At 35.7% G+C, this 17,643-nt stretch overlaps 1 protein-coding gene across 13 annotated transcripts in view; it reads left to right on the top strand.

Moving 5' to 3' along the window:
* Positions 1-17,643, top strand: part of URI1 (URI1 prefoldin like chaperone) — an 80,308-nt gene that overhangs the window by 21,051 nt on the left and 41,614 nt on the right. For 7 of the 13 annotated variants that reach the window (XM_081512459.1, XM_081512453.1, XM_081512463.1 and 4 more), the window contains one exon: positions 17,293-17,327. The exons of 2 other annotated variants lie outside the window; for them this stretch is intronic. Coding sequence is in view for 2 of the 11 variants with exons in the window: in XM_081512451.1 (XP_081368577.1) it covers positions 17,293-17,327 (35 nt within the window). In the remaining 9 variants the exon portion in view is untranslated. Of the gene's footprint in view, positions 1-16,576; positions 16,633-17,292; positions 17,328-17,643 lie in introns of all 13 variants that reach the window. 4 more of the 13 variants (XM_081512458.1, XM_081512452.1, XM_081512460.1 and 1 more) reach the window with 1 other exon arrangement.

Here is a 17,643-nt window from a genome sequence, read left to right as displayed (position 1 = left end):
ATAGTCCATGGGGTTGCAAAGAGTTGGACACAACTGAGTGACTTTCACTTTGATGATTTTAATTTTTTGAGATTTACTAAGGCTTGATTTGTGACCTAAGATGCTGGAGAATGTTCTCTATGCACTTAAAAAGAACGTGTATTCTGCTGTTTTTGGCTGGAATGTCCTGTAAATTATCAATTAAGTCTTACCTGGTCTAGTGTGTTATTTAAGACTTGTGTTTCCTTATTCATTTTTTTGTCTGGATGATCTATCCTTTGATGTAAGGTGGACTGTTAAAGTCCCCCACTATTATTGTGTTACTGTTGATTTCCTGTTCTATGGCAGTTAGCATTTGCCCTGTGTATTGAGGTGCTCCTGTACTGAGTGCATAAATATTTACAACTGTGATACTGTCTTGTTGGATTAATCCCTTGGTCATTATGTAGTGTCCTTTCTTATTTCTTGTAATTGTCTTTTTTTAAAGTCATTTTGTTTGATATGAGTATTGCTACTTCAGCTTTCTTTTGATTTCCTTTTGCATGGAATATCTTTTTCCATCCCCTCACTTGCAGTCTGTATGGGTCCCTGGGTTTAAAGTAGGTCTCTTGTAGACAGCGTGTATATGGATCTTGTTTTTGTATCCATTCAGCCAGTCTGTGTCTTTTGGTTGGAGCATTTAATCCACTTATATTTAAAAGGTAAGTATTGATTTATATGTTCCTTTTGACATTTTCTTAATTGTTCTGGGTTTGTTTCTGTATGTCTTTTTCTTCTCTTGTGTTTCCCACCTAGAGAAAGTCCTTCAGCATTTGTTGTAAAGCTGTTTTGGTGGTGATGAATTTTCGTAGCTTTTGCTCCTCCTCAAAGCTTTTGATTTCTCTGTTGAATGTGAATAACATCCTTGCTGGGTAGGGTAATCTGCAGGTTTTCCCCTTTCATCACTTTAAATATATTTTGCCACTCACTTCTGGCCTGCAGAGTTCATGTTGAAAAATCAGCTGATAACCTTATGGAAATTTCTTTGTATGTTACTTGTTGCTTTTCCCTTGCTGGTTTTAATATTTTCTTGAATTTAGTTTTTATTAGTTTGATTAAATGTGTCTTGATGTGTTTCTTCTTAGGCTAATCCTTTATGGGACTCTCTGACCTTCCTGGACTTGGGTGACTGTTTCCTTTCTCATATTAGGGAAGTTTTCAACTATAATCTCTTAAAAAATTTTTTCAGATCCTTTCTGTTTCTCTTCTTCTTCTGGAACCCCTATACACAAATGTTGGTGCCCTTCATGTTGTCCCAGAGGTCTCTGAGACTGTTCTCATTTCTTTTCAGTCTTTATTCTGCTCCTTGGCAGCTGTTTCCAACATTCTGTTTTCCAGCTCACTTATCCATCCTTCTGCCTCAGTTATTCTGCTGTTGATTCCTTCTAGTGTATTATTTCATTTTAGTTATTGTGTTGCTCATCACTGTTTGTTCTTTAGTTCTTCTAGGTCCTTGTTGAATATTTCTTGTATCTTCTCTATCTGTGAGTCCATTCTGTTTCTAAGATCTTGGATCATCTTTACTGTAACATTACTCTGAATTCTTTTTCAAGTAGGTTGCCTGTTTCCTCTTGATGTATTTGGTCCTGGGGATTTTTGCCTTGCTCCTTTGTCTGCGGCATGTTTCTGTGTTGTCTGATTTTGTCTAACTTACTGTGTTAGCACTCCCCTGGTGGCTCAGATGGTAAAGCGTCTGCCTACAATGCGGGAGACCCGGGTTCAATCCTGGGTTGGGAAGATCCTCTGGAGAAGGAAATGGCAACCCACTCTGGTACTCTTGCCTGGAAAATCCCATGGATGGAGGAGCCTGGTAGGCTACAGTCCATGGGGTCGCAAAGAGTCGGACACGACTGAGCAACTAAACTGAACTTACTGTGTTTGTGGTCTCTCATTCGCAGGCTGCAGGGTTGTAATTCCTCTTGCTTCTGGTGTCTGCCCCTTGGTGGGTGAGGTTGATCCAGGGGCCTGTGTCGACTTCCTGGTGGGAGGTAGTGGTGCCTGTGCTTTGGTGGGTGGAATTGAGTCTTGTCTCTTGGACAGGCAGGGCTACATCAGGTGGTGTGTTTTGGGCTGTCTGTGAGCTTAGTACCCCAGAGAAGGAAATGGCAACCCATTCCAGTATTCTTGCCTGGGGAATCTCATGGACAGAGGAGCCTGGACGGCTGAGGCCTATGGGGTTGGAAAGAATTGAACACGACTGAAGTGACTTGGCACACATGCACGGGAGCTTAGTACGACTTCAGGCAGTCTGTGTGTTGATCAAGGGGACTGTGTTCCTGTCATGCTGGTGGTTTGGCATAAAGTGTCCAGCACTGGAACCTACAGACAGTTGGATGGAGCTGGGTGATGGAGATATCTGGGGGAGCTCACACGAATTAATATTTCCTTGGGCCAGGAATCTTCTGGTGATCAACGTCTTGGACTCAGTGCCCTTTGCATGCCACTCATCAATGGCACCTTGCTTCTGTAGCAGCCTGTATTTCTCCCAAAAACTTTCCTGGTTGTGGAGCTCCTTACTCCTGTCCTTCAGGCCCTCTCTTCACAACCAACAGCTCTCCCCTCTTTGGGTCTGCTCTCCAAACCCCACTTCCCTGCACCCTGCCCATGGCTGCACGAGAAGATACATGACTCAGGCTAGGGTGTACAGGGCTGTAACATGGACCATGCCTGCAGTTCTTACTTTGTCTTGGCTTCCATAGACCGGTTGCTGCATTCTCCTCTGATCCCTTAAAGGTTCCTTTTTGCCCCAGCTGATATCCCTACCACGAATGGGCTTTTCTGAGTGTGTGAACCTCTTCTCACCTTAAGTTCTCTGCCAGGGGTGCAGTTCCTTCCCATTTCCTCTTTTCTTTATTTCCTATTTATTTATTTTTCCAGTTTTTATTCATTTTATTCTTTATTTTATGTTTTTTTAGTCTTTTTATCATCCTGTGAGGCTGCATGGGATTTTTCTTATCCTTTTATGTGTTTGAGGTCATCTGCTAGAGTTTAGCAGGTGCTCTGTGAGAATTGTGCCACATGTAAATGTATTCTTGATGTGCTTGTGAGGAGAGGCGAATTCCATGTCTTCCATTTTTGCTGTCTTGCCTCCTTCCCCAATTGTTGAAACTTGAGAAAGTTTATCTAGGGTACCGTTACCTGAAGACTCATAATCTAAGACATATTTTACATTTATATTTTCACCATCATCTGTGTCTGTTTGTGCTATCCAGTATGATGGCCACTAACTACATGTGACTGTTAAATTTAAAATTCAAATTAAGTAAAATTAAAAAAATTTTTAGTTACGAAGCTACACTTAAGTGTTCAGTAGCCACATGTGGCTATTGGCTATTGCATTGGACAGTGTGGAGTTAGGAGATTTCCATCATAATAGAAAATTCTATTGGATGGTGCTGGTGAAGAAAGCTGCTCTCTTTTTTATTCATATTGTGATTTGTTTATTAATGGTGAAGTGTCTTTCTCTGTCACTTATCTTCTCTTTCCTTTTATGGACAGAAAACAAAAATTTCTGAATTGTCAACTGTGTTTGAAAGCTAAATACCCTAAATGTGTTTCTGTTTTTTAAAAAAATCCTAATACAGTATAGCAAAAAGTATCCCATTTAATGTATAGATTTGGTCATTATTCCTTGTTTGGTTTCCTGATGTTTGTGAATTGAGTATTATTAAAGAGTTATAGAAAATGAGTGCTTTTCCCCAAAGAACAAAAAGACAAAACCGAGTTACGTGCCAGGCACTGTCCTAGATACAGTGATACACAGGGTTTCTTTTCTTTCCTCAAGGGACTTACAAATTTATTTGCAAACATTTTAACAGAAAACTTAATGTAGTGTGATAATTGTTCTCCTTCTAATTCTTTGCTTTTCAACCTGCTATAAACTATTTTCTGCCTCTGTCTTTTCTTTGAAATTATTCTATCTAAAGTTTTTCATTTGCCAAACTCAGTGGACCCTTTCTCAGATCTAGCCTTACTTGACCTCTGTGCTTTATTTGAAACTTTAATTGTTCCCTGGGAAACTCGTGAAATTCTCTTTACTGTAAGAACTTTTGTGACTTTTCTTTTTTTCTGGCTCTGCCTTTCTCGGTGCCTACTTAGTCTCTTTAGTGTCTTCATCTAATGCTTGCTGCTGCTGCTAAGTCGCGTTAGTCGTGTCTGACTCTATGCAACCCCATGGACTGCAGCCTACCAGGCTCCTCTGTCCATGGGATTTTCCAGGCAAGAGTACTGGAGTGGGTCGCCAGTGCCTTCTCCTCATCTAATGCTTAAATGTTGGTAATCCCTATACTTCTCGTTATTGACAGTTGTCTTTTCTCTGCATGTCCTCGAATACTTCTGTATGCCAGACCTCTTCCAGATCTGTTAACTGTTGGGCAGCTTAACTTGGATGGCCCACAAGCAGCTCAGTCTCATTTACTAATATTGATTTATCATCTTTGTCCCTAATGTTGGGACATAGGGACCATACTCATCCTGATTCTGGGCAGCATTATTCAAACCAGAATCTTTTCAGCTTGCCCTGATCCAGCTTCTGATTTACTAAATCTTGTCAGTTCTTTCTTTTTTAAAAACTTATTTTACTTTTTGGATGCATCTCATAGCTTGCAGAATCTTAGTTCCCTGTCCAGAGATTGAAGCCAGGCCACTGTGGTGGAAGTGCCCAGTCCTAACCGCTGGACTGCCAAGGAGTCCCCTGTCAGTCCTTTCTGTATGATCTGTACCTTCTGTCTTAAGACACTACTAACCTGTCTTAATTGAACCCTTATTTGAGAAATAATATGTGAGATTTTTCTGTTAAATGTCAGTATGTTTTTTAATATTGTCAGTCTTTAGTTTTTAGCATTCTGATGTTACCTCACTGTGTTTTTATTTTTGCACTGCTAATTTGTGAACACGTTATATCTCTAGTCTTTAAATTTTCTCATCTGTCACTTGGAGTTTGTTTACTCATTTTGCCACAGATTTTCCACTTGTCAACATTTGTTATTCCTTTATTTCTTCCTTTTGTGTTATTAAAATATTTAATTCTATTTAAAACTCTTTTAGCTTTATAGTTATATGGTTTCTATTTTCATTTTAGTGATAATCTTACAAATTACAGTATCTCTTATTGCAGTCTACCATAAATTAGTAGGAAATTTTTCACAAAATCTTCTGAAATTTTGCCACTTAGGAAATTATTCAGAAATCTTTTGATGGCTTAATTTCATGAACCCTCCTCATTTGTGCTATTGTCATATATTTTACTTTTGCATGTTTTTAAAAATTCACCTCATCCCCCCAAATTAAGATTATTTTTGTTGTTGATATTTTATTGTAATTTTTATATAGTTCTGAGCTGTGAGAGGATTTTTTTTCGCCAACACTTGAAAGATGCCATTCTTTTGACTTCTTTGGTTTCTTCAAGTCTTCTATTAGTCTTACTGTTCCCGTCACTGAAAATTTTAGGTATATCTTCCCTCTATCTGCTTTTGGACTTTCCATCTTTGGTTTTTAGGCATTTGATTATGATGTGTAATTTTGATTTTCCTTATGTGTAAATTTGGTTTGCCTGCTTTGAATATGGAGTTTATTAAATCTATAATTTGATGATCTGTCAGTTTAGAAAATTCTTGTCTGCTCTTCTGAATGCTGGTTTTATGTCACTGTCTTCTTCACTTTTGGTACTCTGAATATACATATTAGGCATTTTTACTGTCTCATATGTCTTAACTCTCCTTTCTGTATTTTCTTGCTTCCTCTTGATCTGTATGACTTATGGATACCTTCTTCTGACCTCTATTCCTGTTCACTAATCTTGTTCTTACAGATCTAATCCACTGGTAAATTCTTTTACTAAATGCTTAATCTCAGTTATAGTATTTCTTTCTAGAATTTGTTTTGACATTTCTTTAATAAATTTGAGGCCTGTATTGACATCTTCAACCTTCCTTCTGTTTTCATGAATATATTAATCATAAAAGTGTGTCTTGTAACTGCAGTATGTAGATTAAATGAAGCTATGTTTCTGTTTATTTCTTCTCTTGATTTCTTATCTGCTGTTCCTGTTTTCATAGACTGCCTTGTAATTTTTGACTGGATGTCAGACAGTGTAGTGAAAATATCATAGGCTATTGATGCTGTTACCATCCTTCAAAGAGGGATAAATTTTCTTTAAGCAGCCAGAGTACTAGTGGACCAACACAGCTCAGTTGAGAATTAGTTTGGGATTTTATTAGGGCTGGCCTGTTTCATTTTTGCTCCTGTTTCTAGCATGAAGTCATGGCTAGCTTCTAAGTCATGGCTCTAATTCCATATAGAGCATGGTGTTTTGTTTCTGTGGCTGTGCATCATATGGGTTTGTAATTTTCTTTCCTTGATGTCCATTTTAGGTTTTGGTTTCAGAATCATGCTGACCTCATAAAACAACTATCATTTTTGTATATTCTGTAAAAAGACTTCATGTATTATTGGTATGATTCTACCTTAAATATTTGGACTAATTTTCCAGTGAGACTGTCTAGGCCTTGTATTTTCCTTGTATAGATGTTTTAAAATTTAGAAATATCTGTAGGTTTGGTAGTGATGTCCTCTTTTTAATTTCTGTTATTTGCAATTCATGTGTGTCTTTTTTCTTCTTGATATATCTTCTAGGGATTTACTAGTCCTAATCTGTCTTTTTAAAGAACCTGTTTTTTACTTTATTGATTTTTCTTTTATAAGTTTAATTTTCATTGGTTTCTGCTTTTATATTTTTCTTTTAAAAATTTCTCATCGGCTATAATTTTTTCCTAGCTTCTTGAGACGAAAGCTACTAGAGACACAAAAATCAGAGATTTTACTATTCTTTCTTTACAGTATATATTTTTTGAGTTTTAAAATTTTCTCTAATAATTACCTTAGGCACCCCACATGTTTTGAATGTTCTTTTCATCATTAATTAGTTAAAATATTTTCTAATTCTTATTGAGATGTATTGACCTGGGAATTACTTATTAAATATTCTTTAATTTCTAAACACTGAGTATTTTTTACTTTTCTATTGTTTATGTCATATTTAACTCTGTTCTGATTAGAAACTTAAGACTTGCCTTATGGCCTGGTATATGATCTGTTTTTGGCTACTTTCCATTAATTATTTGGAAAGAATATGAATTTTGCAGTTTTAAGTTCTGTAGTTCAAGTTGATTGAATGTAGTGTACAGTTATTTGATATACTTGTTAATTTTTTTGTTTGTTTTCTAGTTCTATCAGTTATGAAGAGATAAGGAGACTCTCCACTGTGGTTGTAGATTTATCCTTTTCTCAACCTTTGCTTTATACATTTTAAAGTTATGTTATCTGGTGCATACAAATTTAAGACTTATTAGCTTCCTGATCAGGGGACATTTTTATCATTCTGAAGTATTTCATCTCTAGTGATATTTCTTGCCTTCAAGTATACTTTACTGACTACTATACTGATACGGCTACATTAGTATGTTTTACTTTTGTTTCTTTTCATGATAAATTTTTTCATCTTATAATTTTAGTCTATGTACAGTGTATAAGTCTGTTCTTATAACAGCATTTAGTTGTGGTTTTAAGAATTCAGTCTGGACATCTTTCTCTTTTGTGTAGGATGTTTGGTCATCCTAAACAAAATACATCAGTAACTGATGTATTTAGTTTCATTTTTATCACTTTTGTACTTGACTTTTTAATTTTTTTCTTTAAAAGTTGTTGTAGAATATGTATAACAAAACTTGTCATGTAAATCATTTTAAGTGAATGTTTCAGTGGCATTAAATACATTCACATTGTGGTTCTATCAACACCACCATCCAGCTCCAGGACTTCTTTTGCCTTGCAAAACTGATACTACCCATTAAACAATAACACTTTGTTATCCCTTTCCCCATCCCCTGGTAACTACCATTATCTCTCTCTATGAATTTAATTACTTTGGGTATCTCATATAAGTGGAATCATACAGTGTGTGTCCATTTGTACTGGTTTATTTCACTTAGACTCATGCCTTCAAGGTTGATCCATATTACAGCATAGTCAGAATTTCATTTTAAAGGCTGAATAATATCCCATTTTATGTATATTGTACATTTTGTTATTTATTCATCCGTCAGTGGACATGGATTGGTTTCACTTTTTGGCTGCTGTGAACAAGTGTACAAATATCTGTTTTGTGTCTTTGCTTTCAATTCCTTTGGGTATATACCCAGAAGTGAAATTGCTGGATTATATGGTAATTCTATGTTTCATTTTTGAGAAACCACCATACTATTTTCCAGTGGCTGTTCCGTTTTACATTCCCATCAACAGTACACACGAATTGAAGTGTTCCAGTTTTTCTATATCCTTGCCAACACATCTTATTTTCTTATTTTAAAAATTCTAGTGAGTGTAAGGGTCTTCCCAGGTGGCACTAGTGGTCAAGAGCCCGCCTGCCAGTGCAGGAGATGTGAGAGACATGAATTTGATCCCTGATTTGAGAAGATCCCCTAAAGGAGGGCATGGCAGTCCACTCCAGTATTGCCTGCAGAATCCCATGGACAGAGGAGCCTAACGGGCTGCAGTCCACAGGGTCACCAAGACTGAAGTGACTTAGCACACACAGTAGGTGCGAAGTTTGTCTGGTTAACCCACTTTTATGTTTTTTTTTCCCTCTTTTTTTTCATTTTTTTGTGCGCCTTCCTTTGATTTAACCAAACATACCCTATTTTCTCCCCTCTGGTAACTCGTTCAAAATACATTCTTTTTTTGCTGTGGTACCCTAGTACTCTTATTTTATGTAGATGTTGGCACTAAATGTATTATATATTTATACTGTGCTCTTTTACTGGAGAAATTATTTCTAGAGATTGCAACATATATTCATTTACTCATCTTACTTCTTGCATTATTGCTTCCATTCATTTTAATTCTATGTGTTTTTAAATACCACAATACAGTATTTAATTGTTCTGTGATCAATACTGATTATCCTTACCTTGACAAAATTACCTATACAGTTGCTTTTTAGTTCTTTCTGAATTTCTGTTACTCCAAATAGCTTCTTGTAGTAGTTCTTTTTGCTCCTATAATATGTCTTTATTGAGTTAGAATTGACATATACCACTGTGTAAGTTTCAGGTGTGCAGTGTATTGTTTTGATACATTTATATGTTGCATGGTGATTACCACTTTAGCCTTAGCTAACTCCTCTGTCAAGTCACATAATTACCTGTAGTATTTCTTTTTTTTTTTTCTTCCATGGAGTAAGTGTCTTTTATTTATTTATTTTTTAAATAAATTTGTTTATTTTAGTTGGGGGCTAATTACTTTACAATACTGTAGTTACCTGTAGTATTTCTTCCAGTAAAAATCTGCTGGTGCAGAATTTTTTGTGGGAAAATGTTTTTACTTTTCCTTCATGTTGGAGGATCTGTTTGCTCTGTACATAATTTATAAATTTTCAGTTATTTTTTACGGAAACTTTAAGATTTTTATCCCATTTTTCCAGTTTCTATCATTGTTTTCATTGAAGTTATCTCTAGTTTTAACTCTTCTTACTGCTCCTTTGAAGGTACTGTCTCTTGTCCCTACTCTTTCTCCCCCATGCTGATTGTAAATTTTTCTCTTTTTCTGTGATTTTCATCAGTGGAACTATATTGTGCCTTCGTATAACTTTTCTTTTTTAATTTCTCTTGCTTGAAATTCTTAGAGCTTCTTAAATCTGTTGGTTAATACCTTCCTCTTATATTTAGAAAATCTTGTAGAGGTTTGTTGTTTAGATCTGTTCTCTCTGTATATCTTCAATTAGAGTGTTTCATATGTCTCTTATTGGTCTTTTCTGTATTTTCCACTTTTTGTTTTTTAATCTCTGGGCTTTTATTACGGTATTTTTTTTATCGACGTCATCCAGTTGAAAATTCTGACTTTTGTGTTCATCTCCTGTTTAACACCATTTATTGAACTCATTTTAGATGTTGCAGTTAAAGATTATCCTTTTGATTCTTTTCTTGTATAGATACTAATTGTCTAGGGAAATATGCCATCTTTTCATGTATTTCGTCAATCTTTTCCACTGTTTTCTTGAACATATTAATAATTATATTTTAATGTCTTGGTTAACTCGAATATGTAGATTGCTTATTTGGTTCTATTTTGTGTGTTTTTCCTTTTGAGGTTTGCTCATATGGTCCTATTTCTTGGTAATGTAGTTATTTTTAATTAAATGCTAGAAATGTAAATACTCCTGAAGTATTTACAATTAAATGTTAATTTAATTAATATTTTAGAGTTTTTAAAATTGTGGTTACTCTTGAAGAGTATGTCTTCCTCTGGAAAAGTTTCACCCTTTCTTCACTAGGTTGATAAAGTAGGAGTTGGGACACCTTAATTCAGGCAGGTAGTGAATGGAGTGCAGGTTGGGTTTTGTTTTTTGTAAAATATCAGCTGCTTTTGATTCTTTCTTGGCTTTCTTCTGAAAACCTAGTTTGTTCACCTGACTTCTTCCCTTAAAGGCTTCTGAACTCTTAAGTTTTGTTTTATCAGTTCCCTGAGCTCTGCTTTTCAGACTTGCAGTTTTTTGGCCGTTTCAACTTCTGAAGTTCATACATGCCATGAGACGAAGAGACAGCCGTATGCTTAAGATCTCTCGTGTCTCTGATTTTGTTACTACAGCCTTCTCAGACTGCTTTAAACTTCTGCTCAGGACAAAGTATAATTCTCAGCCTCTTCACTGTGCTTCGAGTTGTCTAAGAAAAGAGCATTAATTTAATTCTCCATAGTTATCTCCTGAATTTTAGTCCCTCTTGTTCCAACTGCTTGGGCAACTCTTAGGTGCCTTCTGAGAGATGATTTTGTGTTCATCTGGCTTTGCCAGTTTTCAGAGGAATTACTGGTTTGTTATAAGCTTTTTGTCCTAACTTGGAGGTTAGTTACATAGCTACTTGCAAGTGATTTAGTATTAATTTTGCTCTAGTCACTGTTAGTGTTTCTTTAAAATAAAAATGTACTTCTTTAATTGGTGCAGGGGCCTTTCAATTTGACTTCTTTTTTACTTGTCAAGACATTTTCCCTCCATCATTCTATTATTTCTGCTTCCCTGGTGGCTCAGATGATCAAGAATCCACCTGCAATGCGGGAGACCTGGGTTGGGAAGATACCCTGGAGGAGGAAATGACAACCCACTCCAGTATTCTTGCCTGGAGAATTCCCTTGGATGGAGGAGCCTGGTGGGCTACAGTCCATGGGGTTGCAAAGAGTTGGACATGTCTGAGAGACTAAGCACAGCTACTATTTCTGTTCTTTAATGAATTACTTGTTTTCTTGGGCATCTTCACAGGCATGTTCTCATTTTAATCTATGTAGCTGGCTTACTTATGAAGTTTTCTTAATCAATTATAAACCACAAATGCTTGGAAGAAAGTTTGGAAAGTACTATAAAAAGTTAGGAAGAACTCAGGGATAGGATTGTTTTGTGTATGTGTGTGTGTGTTTCACTTTCTTGAACATTTATGTCGTTACTTTGTAGGGGAACTTGGTTAGACTTAGCTTGTGCAAATCCCTTTGTGGTCACCTTTTCTGGTCCAGAATCTGTAATCACCTCAGTCTCTCTTTGAGTCCAGAGTAAATTTTATTGGCTCAATTTGTACGGATCCTTTCCATTTACACTGGCTCCAAGTGGAGAAATGAGGTCCTCTGCCTGTTGCAGATGAGAGGAGGGTGAAGTTTTAGAAAGTAAGGTGTGGGAATGGAGAAGAAATAATTGATATCTCTAATAAAACAATAGACAGGCAAGTTGCAATTCAGGCAGTATTTCACATTCAGAAATACGGGTCACCATTTCATATCTGCAATTCAGAAGTCTTAAAAACTGAAAACAAAGTTATTCGTAAGTTTCTGCCATATTCATTTGTTGATGAAACTGATTTGAGTGAGGTATTTTATTCCACTTTGAATATTCATGTTTCCCTGAAAATGTCACTATATTTGATACAGGGTGCAAGATATAACTTGACTAAATTATGAAAAGTTCTAAATTGAGAAACATCTTTCTCTGAGATTTTTGGCTAAGTAATTGTAGATCTGTACTTTAAAAGGACTTGTTACACACTTATATTATATGGCACATGAGTACATTGGTGAATGAAGTAGACCTTTAGTGAATAAAGGTCTCATTGACCTTTTATCTAGTACAATTAGATTTTCCTGGATTTTGGAAAAAACATTTAAGTGTTTTAACAGCAACTTATAATTAGTGTTAACTTTTGATAGTAGTTCTATTATTTTTACTTTTTAGCATATTTAAAAATAAATTTAAAATGTTTATACAGAAACAGTTTATTATAGTTTATTGTTGCTTATTACTGTTTCTTTGTTAGGAACCTATAGTTATTTCTAACCTTCTTTGCAGAGAGGCTTATTTAGAAGACTTATAATATTTTACCAATTTTCTTTACTTCTTATATACTTTGGTAATGGCATTTATACATCTATTAATTGACAGTATGTCCTTTAAGAAATTATTCTCAGCCATGTAAGTAGCTGCCAGATAATCGTACATGTCCACTATCTATTGGAGTTGGTCACCATGGATAATTTTTTTCCTTTTTGACTCAGTAGCTTTAAAACCCAAAATTATATGATCTTTTTTGAAGACATAGTCTAGCAAGAGAAGCAAATCATGTAAATGTAGAAAGCACTGATCAGTATAATCCTCAGATTGTTATTTTATACATTAACCTGTACAGGGAGAATATGAAATTGCAGTGCAGTGAGAGAAGTTTTAGAAGTAAAGTGAAGCATTTTTGAGAGAAATATCATTTAAGACTTATGCAGACTTACCCTTTAGGCTTTCTGTTCTAGTCTGGTTTAACGTGGCGCTGCTGTTCACATGGAAAACTCATAGGTTGATGCCCCCTTGTGGTCTGTTAACCAAAGCAAATAGCACAAATGGAACTAAGTAATGGAGATCTTAATACATGTTAAGTCATTCATTCCTTTCTTTATAATAATTTTTAAGAAGTGGCTTCTGAGGGAAAAAACAGGAAAATATTCCTGTATTCTATATAGTTTACTGATTTTAAAACTTGCCAATTATTTTAATTGAATGTGTATATATGTTAGCTGGACACTGACCTAAAGAAAAATAGGTTATTGGGTATACTATCATTGTCTGCAAGGAGATCCAATCAATCCATGCTAAAGGAGATCAGTCCTGGGTGTTCATTGGAAGGTCTGATGTTGAAGCTGAAACTCCAATACTTTGGCCACCTCATGCGAAGGGTTGACTCATTGGAAAAGACCCTAATGCTGGGTAGGACTGGGGGCAGGAGGAGAAGGGGACGACAGAGGATGAGATGGTTGGATGGCATCACCGACTCGATGGACATGGGTTTGGGTAGACTCCGGGAGTTGGTGATGGACAGAGAGGCCTGGCGTGCTGCAATTCATGGGGTCGCAAAGAGTCGGACACGACTGAGCGACTGAACTGAACTGATCATTGTCTACTTGGGCACCTAACTTGATTAGTTGTAAGTGCCTTAAAAATATATAATAGGGTTGGCCCACCACCCTCTCCCCTCAAAACTTACGCACACACACACACGTGTGTGTATGTGGGGCTTGGGAAATTTGTTGTTTATATTCATACTGAGTTGCTTGACTTGAGAGGGCCAGGAGTTGTATGAGGCATTGGAAGAAATAAAAATTTTTATTAGTGAATTGGTCCAGTTAAGCTTATTTGCTTTTCCTAACATTATTGGCAAGGTCTTGTCACTGTGTGTGGGTGGGTTTGTGGAGGAAGTGAAGAAGTAGCAGCATCAATCAATGTTTTAAGGAAAACTGCAGATACAAAGCAGCTGTTTTTCCTTGTACCCAGTAAGATTTATGATTGTTGAGAACAGTCCAATACAGTGAGTATGGGCTTTGAGATTAGATAGACCTGGCGTTAAAATGGATTTTATCTCTTACCAGTTCTCGGCCAGTTTGTAATATCGAGGAAGTTACCACATCTCTGAATGTAAGTTTCCTCTCTTTAAGAAGTGAAGACTCATCTTATTGAACTGTTTCATCATATAAAGTCTTGGCATTTACCAGTGTTATTATTACTTCTTAGTTCAGTTCAGTCGCTCAGTCGTGTCCGACTCTGCGACTGCAGCACGCCAGGCCTCCCTGTCCATCACCAGTTCCCGAAGCTTGCGCAAACTCATGTCCATTGAGTCGGTAACGCCATCCAACCATCTCATCCTCTGTCGTCCCTGTTTCCTCCTGCCTTCAATCTTTCCCAGCATCAGGGTCTTTTCCAAGAAGTCACTTCTTCGCATCAGGTGGCCAAAGTGTGGTAGCTTCAGCTTCAGCATCAGTCCTTCCAGTGAATATTCAGGACTGATCTCCTTTAGGATTGACTGGTTGGATCTCCTTGCAGTCCAAGGGACTTCTCAGGAAAAGGGCAATTTTGAGTTATAAAGAAAGTGTACCATAGGATTTTTTTTTTTAACAATTGGGCTATTGGTAAACACTCCTAATGGTAGATTGAATGTGTCTTAAAAAGTGGTATAGTAATGAAATGTTTTTTGTTGTTTCACTGTGTTAGACTTAGTCTATCTTATAGTCAGTTTATTTAATAATTAATCTAGTCCATTTCAGAAGAAATAAGGTTAGTTGGCATTACTTTTAACAGAAAAAAGAGACTGTAAAACCCCAGATGAATCATAAGATTTTCTCTTTTCCACAGATTTCCTTGGCAACTAAGTCATAAAAATTTACTAATATTTTCTTTTTGGATAAAAGGAGAAAACTAGAAAGATATCAGTATAAATACAGCTGCTTGGGTTCAAATGTTTGTTGGAATTAGGTGGGCTATAAATCATGTAAACAAAGATTTAACTGTAGACGTGTCATCAGAGGCTCTGGTGTGTATTCATACCTGCCTCTTTCATGTTTTCTTTTGTTTCTTGAGTTTCCAAAATATCTAGCCTACATTTGGATAACGTCTAACTGAAGACTCTTATCCTAACCCCTATGCTGCTGCTGCTGCTGCTAAGTCGCTTCAGTCGTGTCCGACTCTGTGCGACCCCATAGACGGCAGCCCACCAGGCTCCTCCGGCCCTGGGATTCTCCAGGCAAGAACACTGGAGTGGGTTGCCATTTCCTTCTCCAATGCAGGAAAGTGAAAAGTGAAAGTGAAGTTGCTCAGTCGTGTCCGACTCTTCGCAACCTCATGGACTGCAGCCTACCAGGCTCCTCTGTCCATGGGATTTTCCAGGCAAGAGTACTGGAGTGGGGTGCCATTGCCTTCTCCCTCTAACCCCTATATGTAACCAATAAATACTTTTAACGAAGAAAATATTTTGGTAGTGAAAATTTCTCTTGTTAATTGTGAAGTGGATTTTTGTTATTTTATCCTTTAATATCTGTTCTTGGGGGAAACTTATTTCAGGAAAGAAAAGGGGTGGGGGAAAAATAGCTACAGCAAAACAGAGAGTTAAGAAAAGGGTGATGGCAAGAATACATGCCATTCTACCAGGAACTTGTTTTTTAAACATGAAAAGCATATGTGGCAAATTTACATATTTACTAATTAAAAAGGCTTCCTGGAAACATTAAGTAGACTTATCTTTTATAACCTTTAACACTGTCACTAATGGATATTGCATAGAAAATTTCATCGAAGGTCCTTTAAATAATGTAAATGATTATGAATATGTAACTAGTTAATATGCAGCCATGAAAGGATTATCATGTAGAGGTTAATGAACATTCTGCTCTTATGGTTTGCAGGGCTTTTCTTTTTGTGCTTTTGGCTCACTTCATGCTTGGAAACACATGCATTGGAATTGGAAAGCATCCTGACTGTTTTTGGGTCTCTTCTTTTAATGGGGTTGTTAAATAAGAACTTTATAAAAAGGATTTCATGAAGATTTTTTTGTTTTTCAATTTACATTTAATTCTGTTTGTCTATTTTGTAATTACTGTCGAATCAGAAACAGTGAAATGGATTGATGTAGCTTTAGCCTGGTTCTTCCAGATGTAAAGTCAGTACTCTATTATATGTTATCACTGTTATTAAGTGTTGGTATGTGATTGATACTTATTGAGAGAGCTTTATTCTAAAACCAACTTTTTATGCTGAGTTAATGTGTAGTATGGTTGGATATTTGATTACAACATGTATTTTGGTACAGGATTGCTGTCTTAGTATTTAAAATGTCCTAAAGGAAGATATTTACTTCAGGAATTAAATGTTATAATAGAGGAATTTAGTGACAGGCCAAAAAAAAAAAAAGACTTGTGATTTTTAGATGAAACATGGGGCTTATATAAGATACAATATTGGTATTTAGAACAGTGAGAGAGAACAGTGTTTCAAACTGTAACAGTGCTATCTTTTCAGGTGGCATTATATTAAGCATAGTAATTTCATCCCTTAGTTTCTATTTCTCTAAAATAATGCTACAATGTTTGAAATTATTGTTTAAAATTTTGTTATCAATGGGCAGTTTAAAAACATAATTAGTAATCTTTGAAAAGAGTTTTTTTTTTTAAGTTGCTATTCACATATTCTTTTTTTTTTTTTTTTTCCCTTACTGGTTAGTGTTCTTAGTTTTTGAGCATTTTAAGAATCTATTGAAATGTCTCTAAGGAAAACAAGTAAGTTTTATGTTTAATTTTGTTGTTTTAGTATTATAAGCATAGCTTAAACTGACTATGAAGTGCTTAAAATTTTATCATACTTCATCAGGGGAACAAAATGGGCCGTTCAGAGCATCTCTTTATCCCAACTATTTCTTCTTGAAATGTAGTAGAAAAATATCACTGTACTCATTTTTAATGCATCAGAATAAAAATTACAGGTGAAAACATTTGAAGATATACTGACAAAATAAAATACTTTCACTACTGTCATTTTTTTTAAACTGATGAAATGTGGATGTTACATTGGTTTTTTGTTATTTATAACATTTGTGTATTCTGCAAAATATGTAACATTGAGAACAGGCCTGCAGATTGTACAAAATACTAGTTATCTTATATCATATGTCACCTAATAGTTATGAAGTGGGTTTTGTACCTAAGTATGAATCAGAAAGCTGTAATTTGTTCTGCAGTTATCAGCCTGCATTAGAGAGGTATGATAAAGTGTGCTGCTTAAAAACTAACATTCACATCTCTGTGCATTTGACAAATAAAAATGTATATTGAGATGCTTTTAAATCTGTAAAGCCACTACTGTAGTTTTCTGATACAGTGATTTTGTAGCTTTGTGCATTGCCCTGTTTTTTCATGAGTAGTTATCTGTTTTCATGACAGGTGGTCACTAACTGCCAAGAGAAAATCCAGCATTGGTGAGTGAAAGATCGTTTTATTACCTTTCTGAAATACTAATGGAGTCACTTATTTGTATTTTAAAAAAGTGCAGTTTTTGCATCCTATAATTGAATTCTTCTAGTAATCTCCATTTTGAATCCTTTTGGTACTAATTTATATTGTCGTTAATTGTTTATTGAATTCTGTGTTCCCTGATTTCCTGAAGTTGCATCACCATTGTGTTTATTTTAATATTTTAATTGCTTTTTTTCTTCCTTCATTTCTTTTTTAAAGTTAGAATAGTATTATTATTGTTATGAAATTGAGACTGATGCATTTTTTTAACCTGACTAA

This window comes from Giraffa tippelskirchi, chromosome 7 (genome assembly GCF_054371585.1).
Source record: "Giraffa tippelskirchi isolate mGirTip1 chromosome 7, T2T-mGirTip1v1.2.pri, whole genome shotgun sequence".
In the NCBI taxonomy this organism is placed as follows: Eukaryota; Metazoa; Chordata; class Mammalia; order Artiodactyla; family Giraffidae; genus Giraffa; species Giraffa tippelskirchi.
The sequence above is the reverse complement of the archived record's forward strand: the minus strand, read 5'-3'. Positions and strand labels throughout refer to the sequence as shown.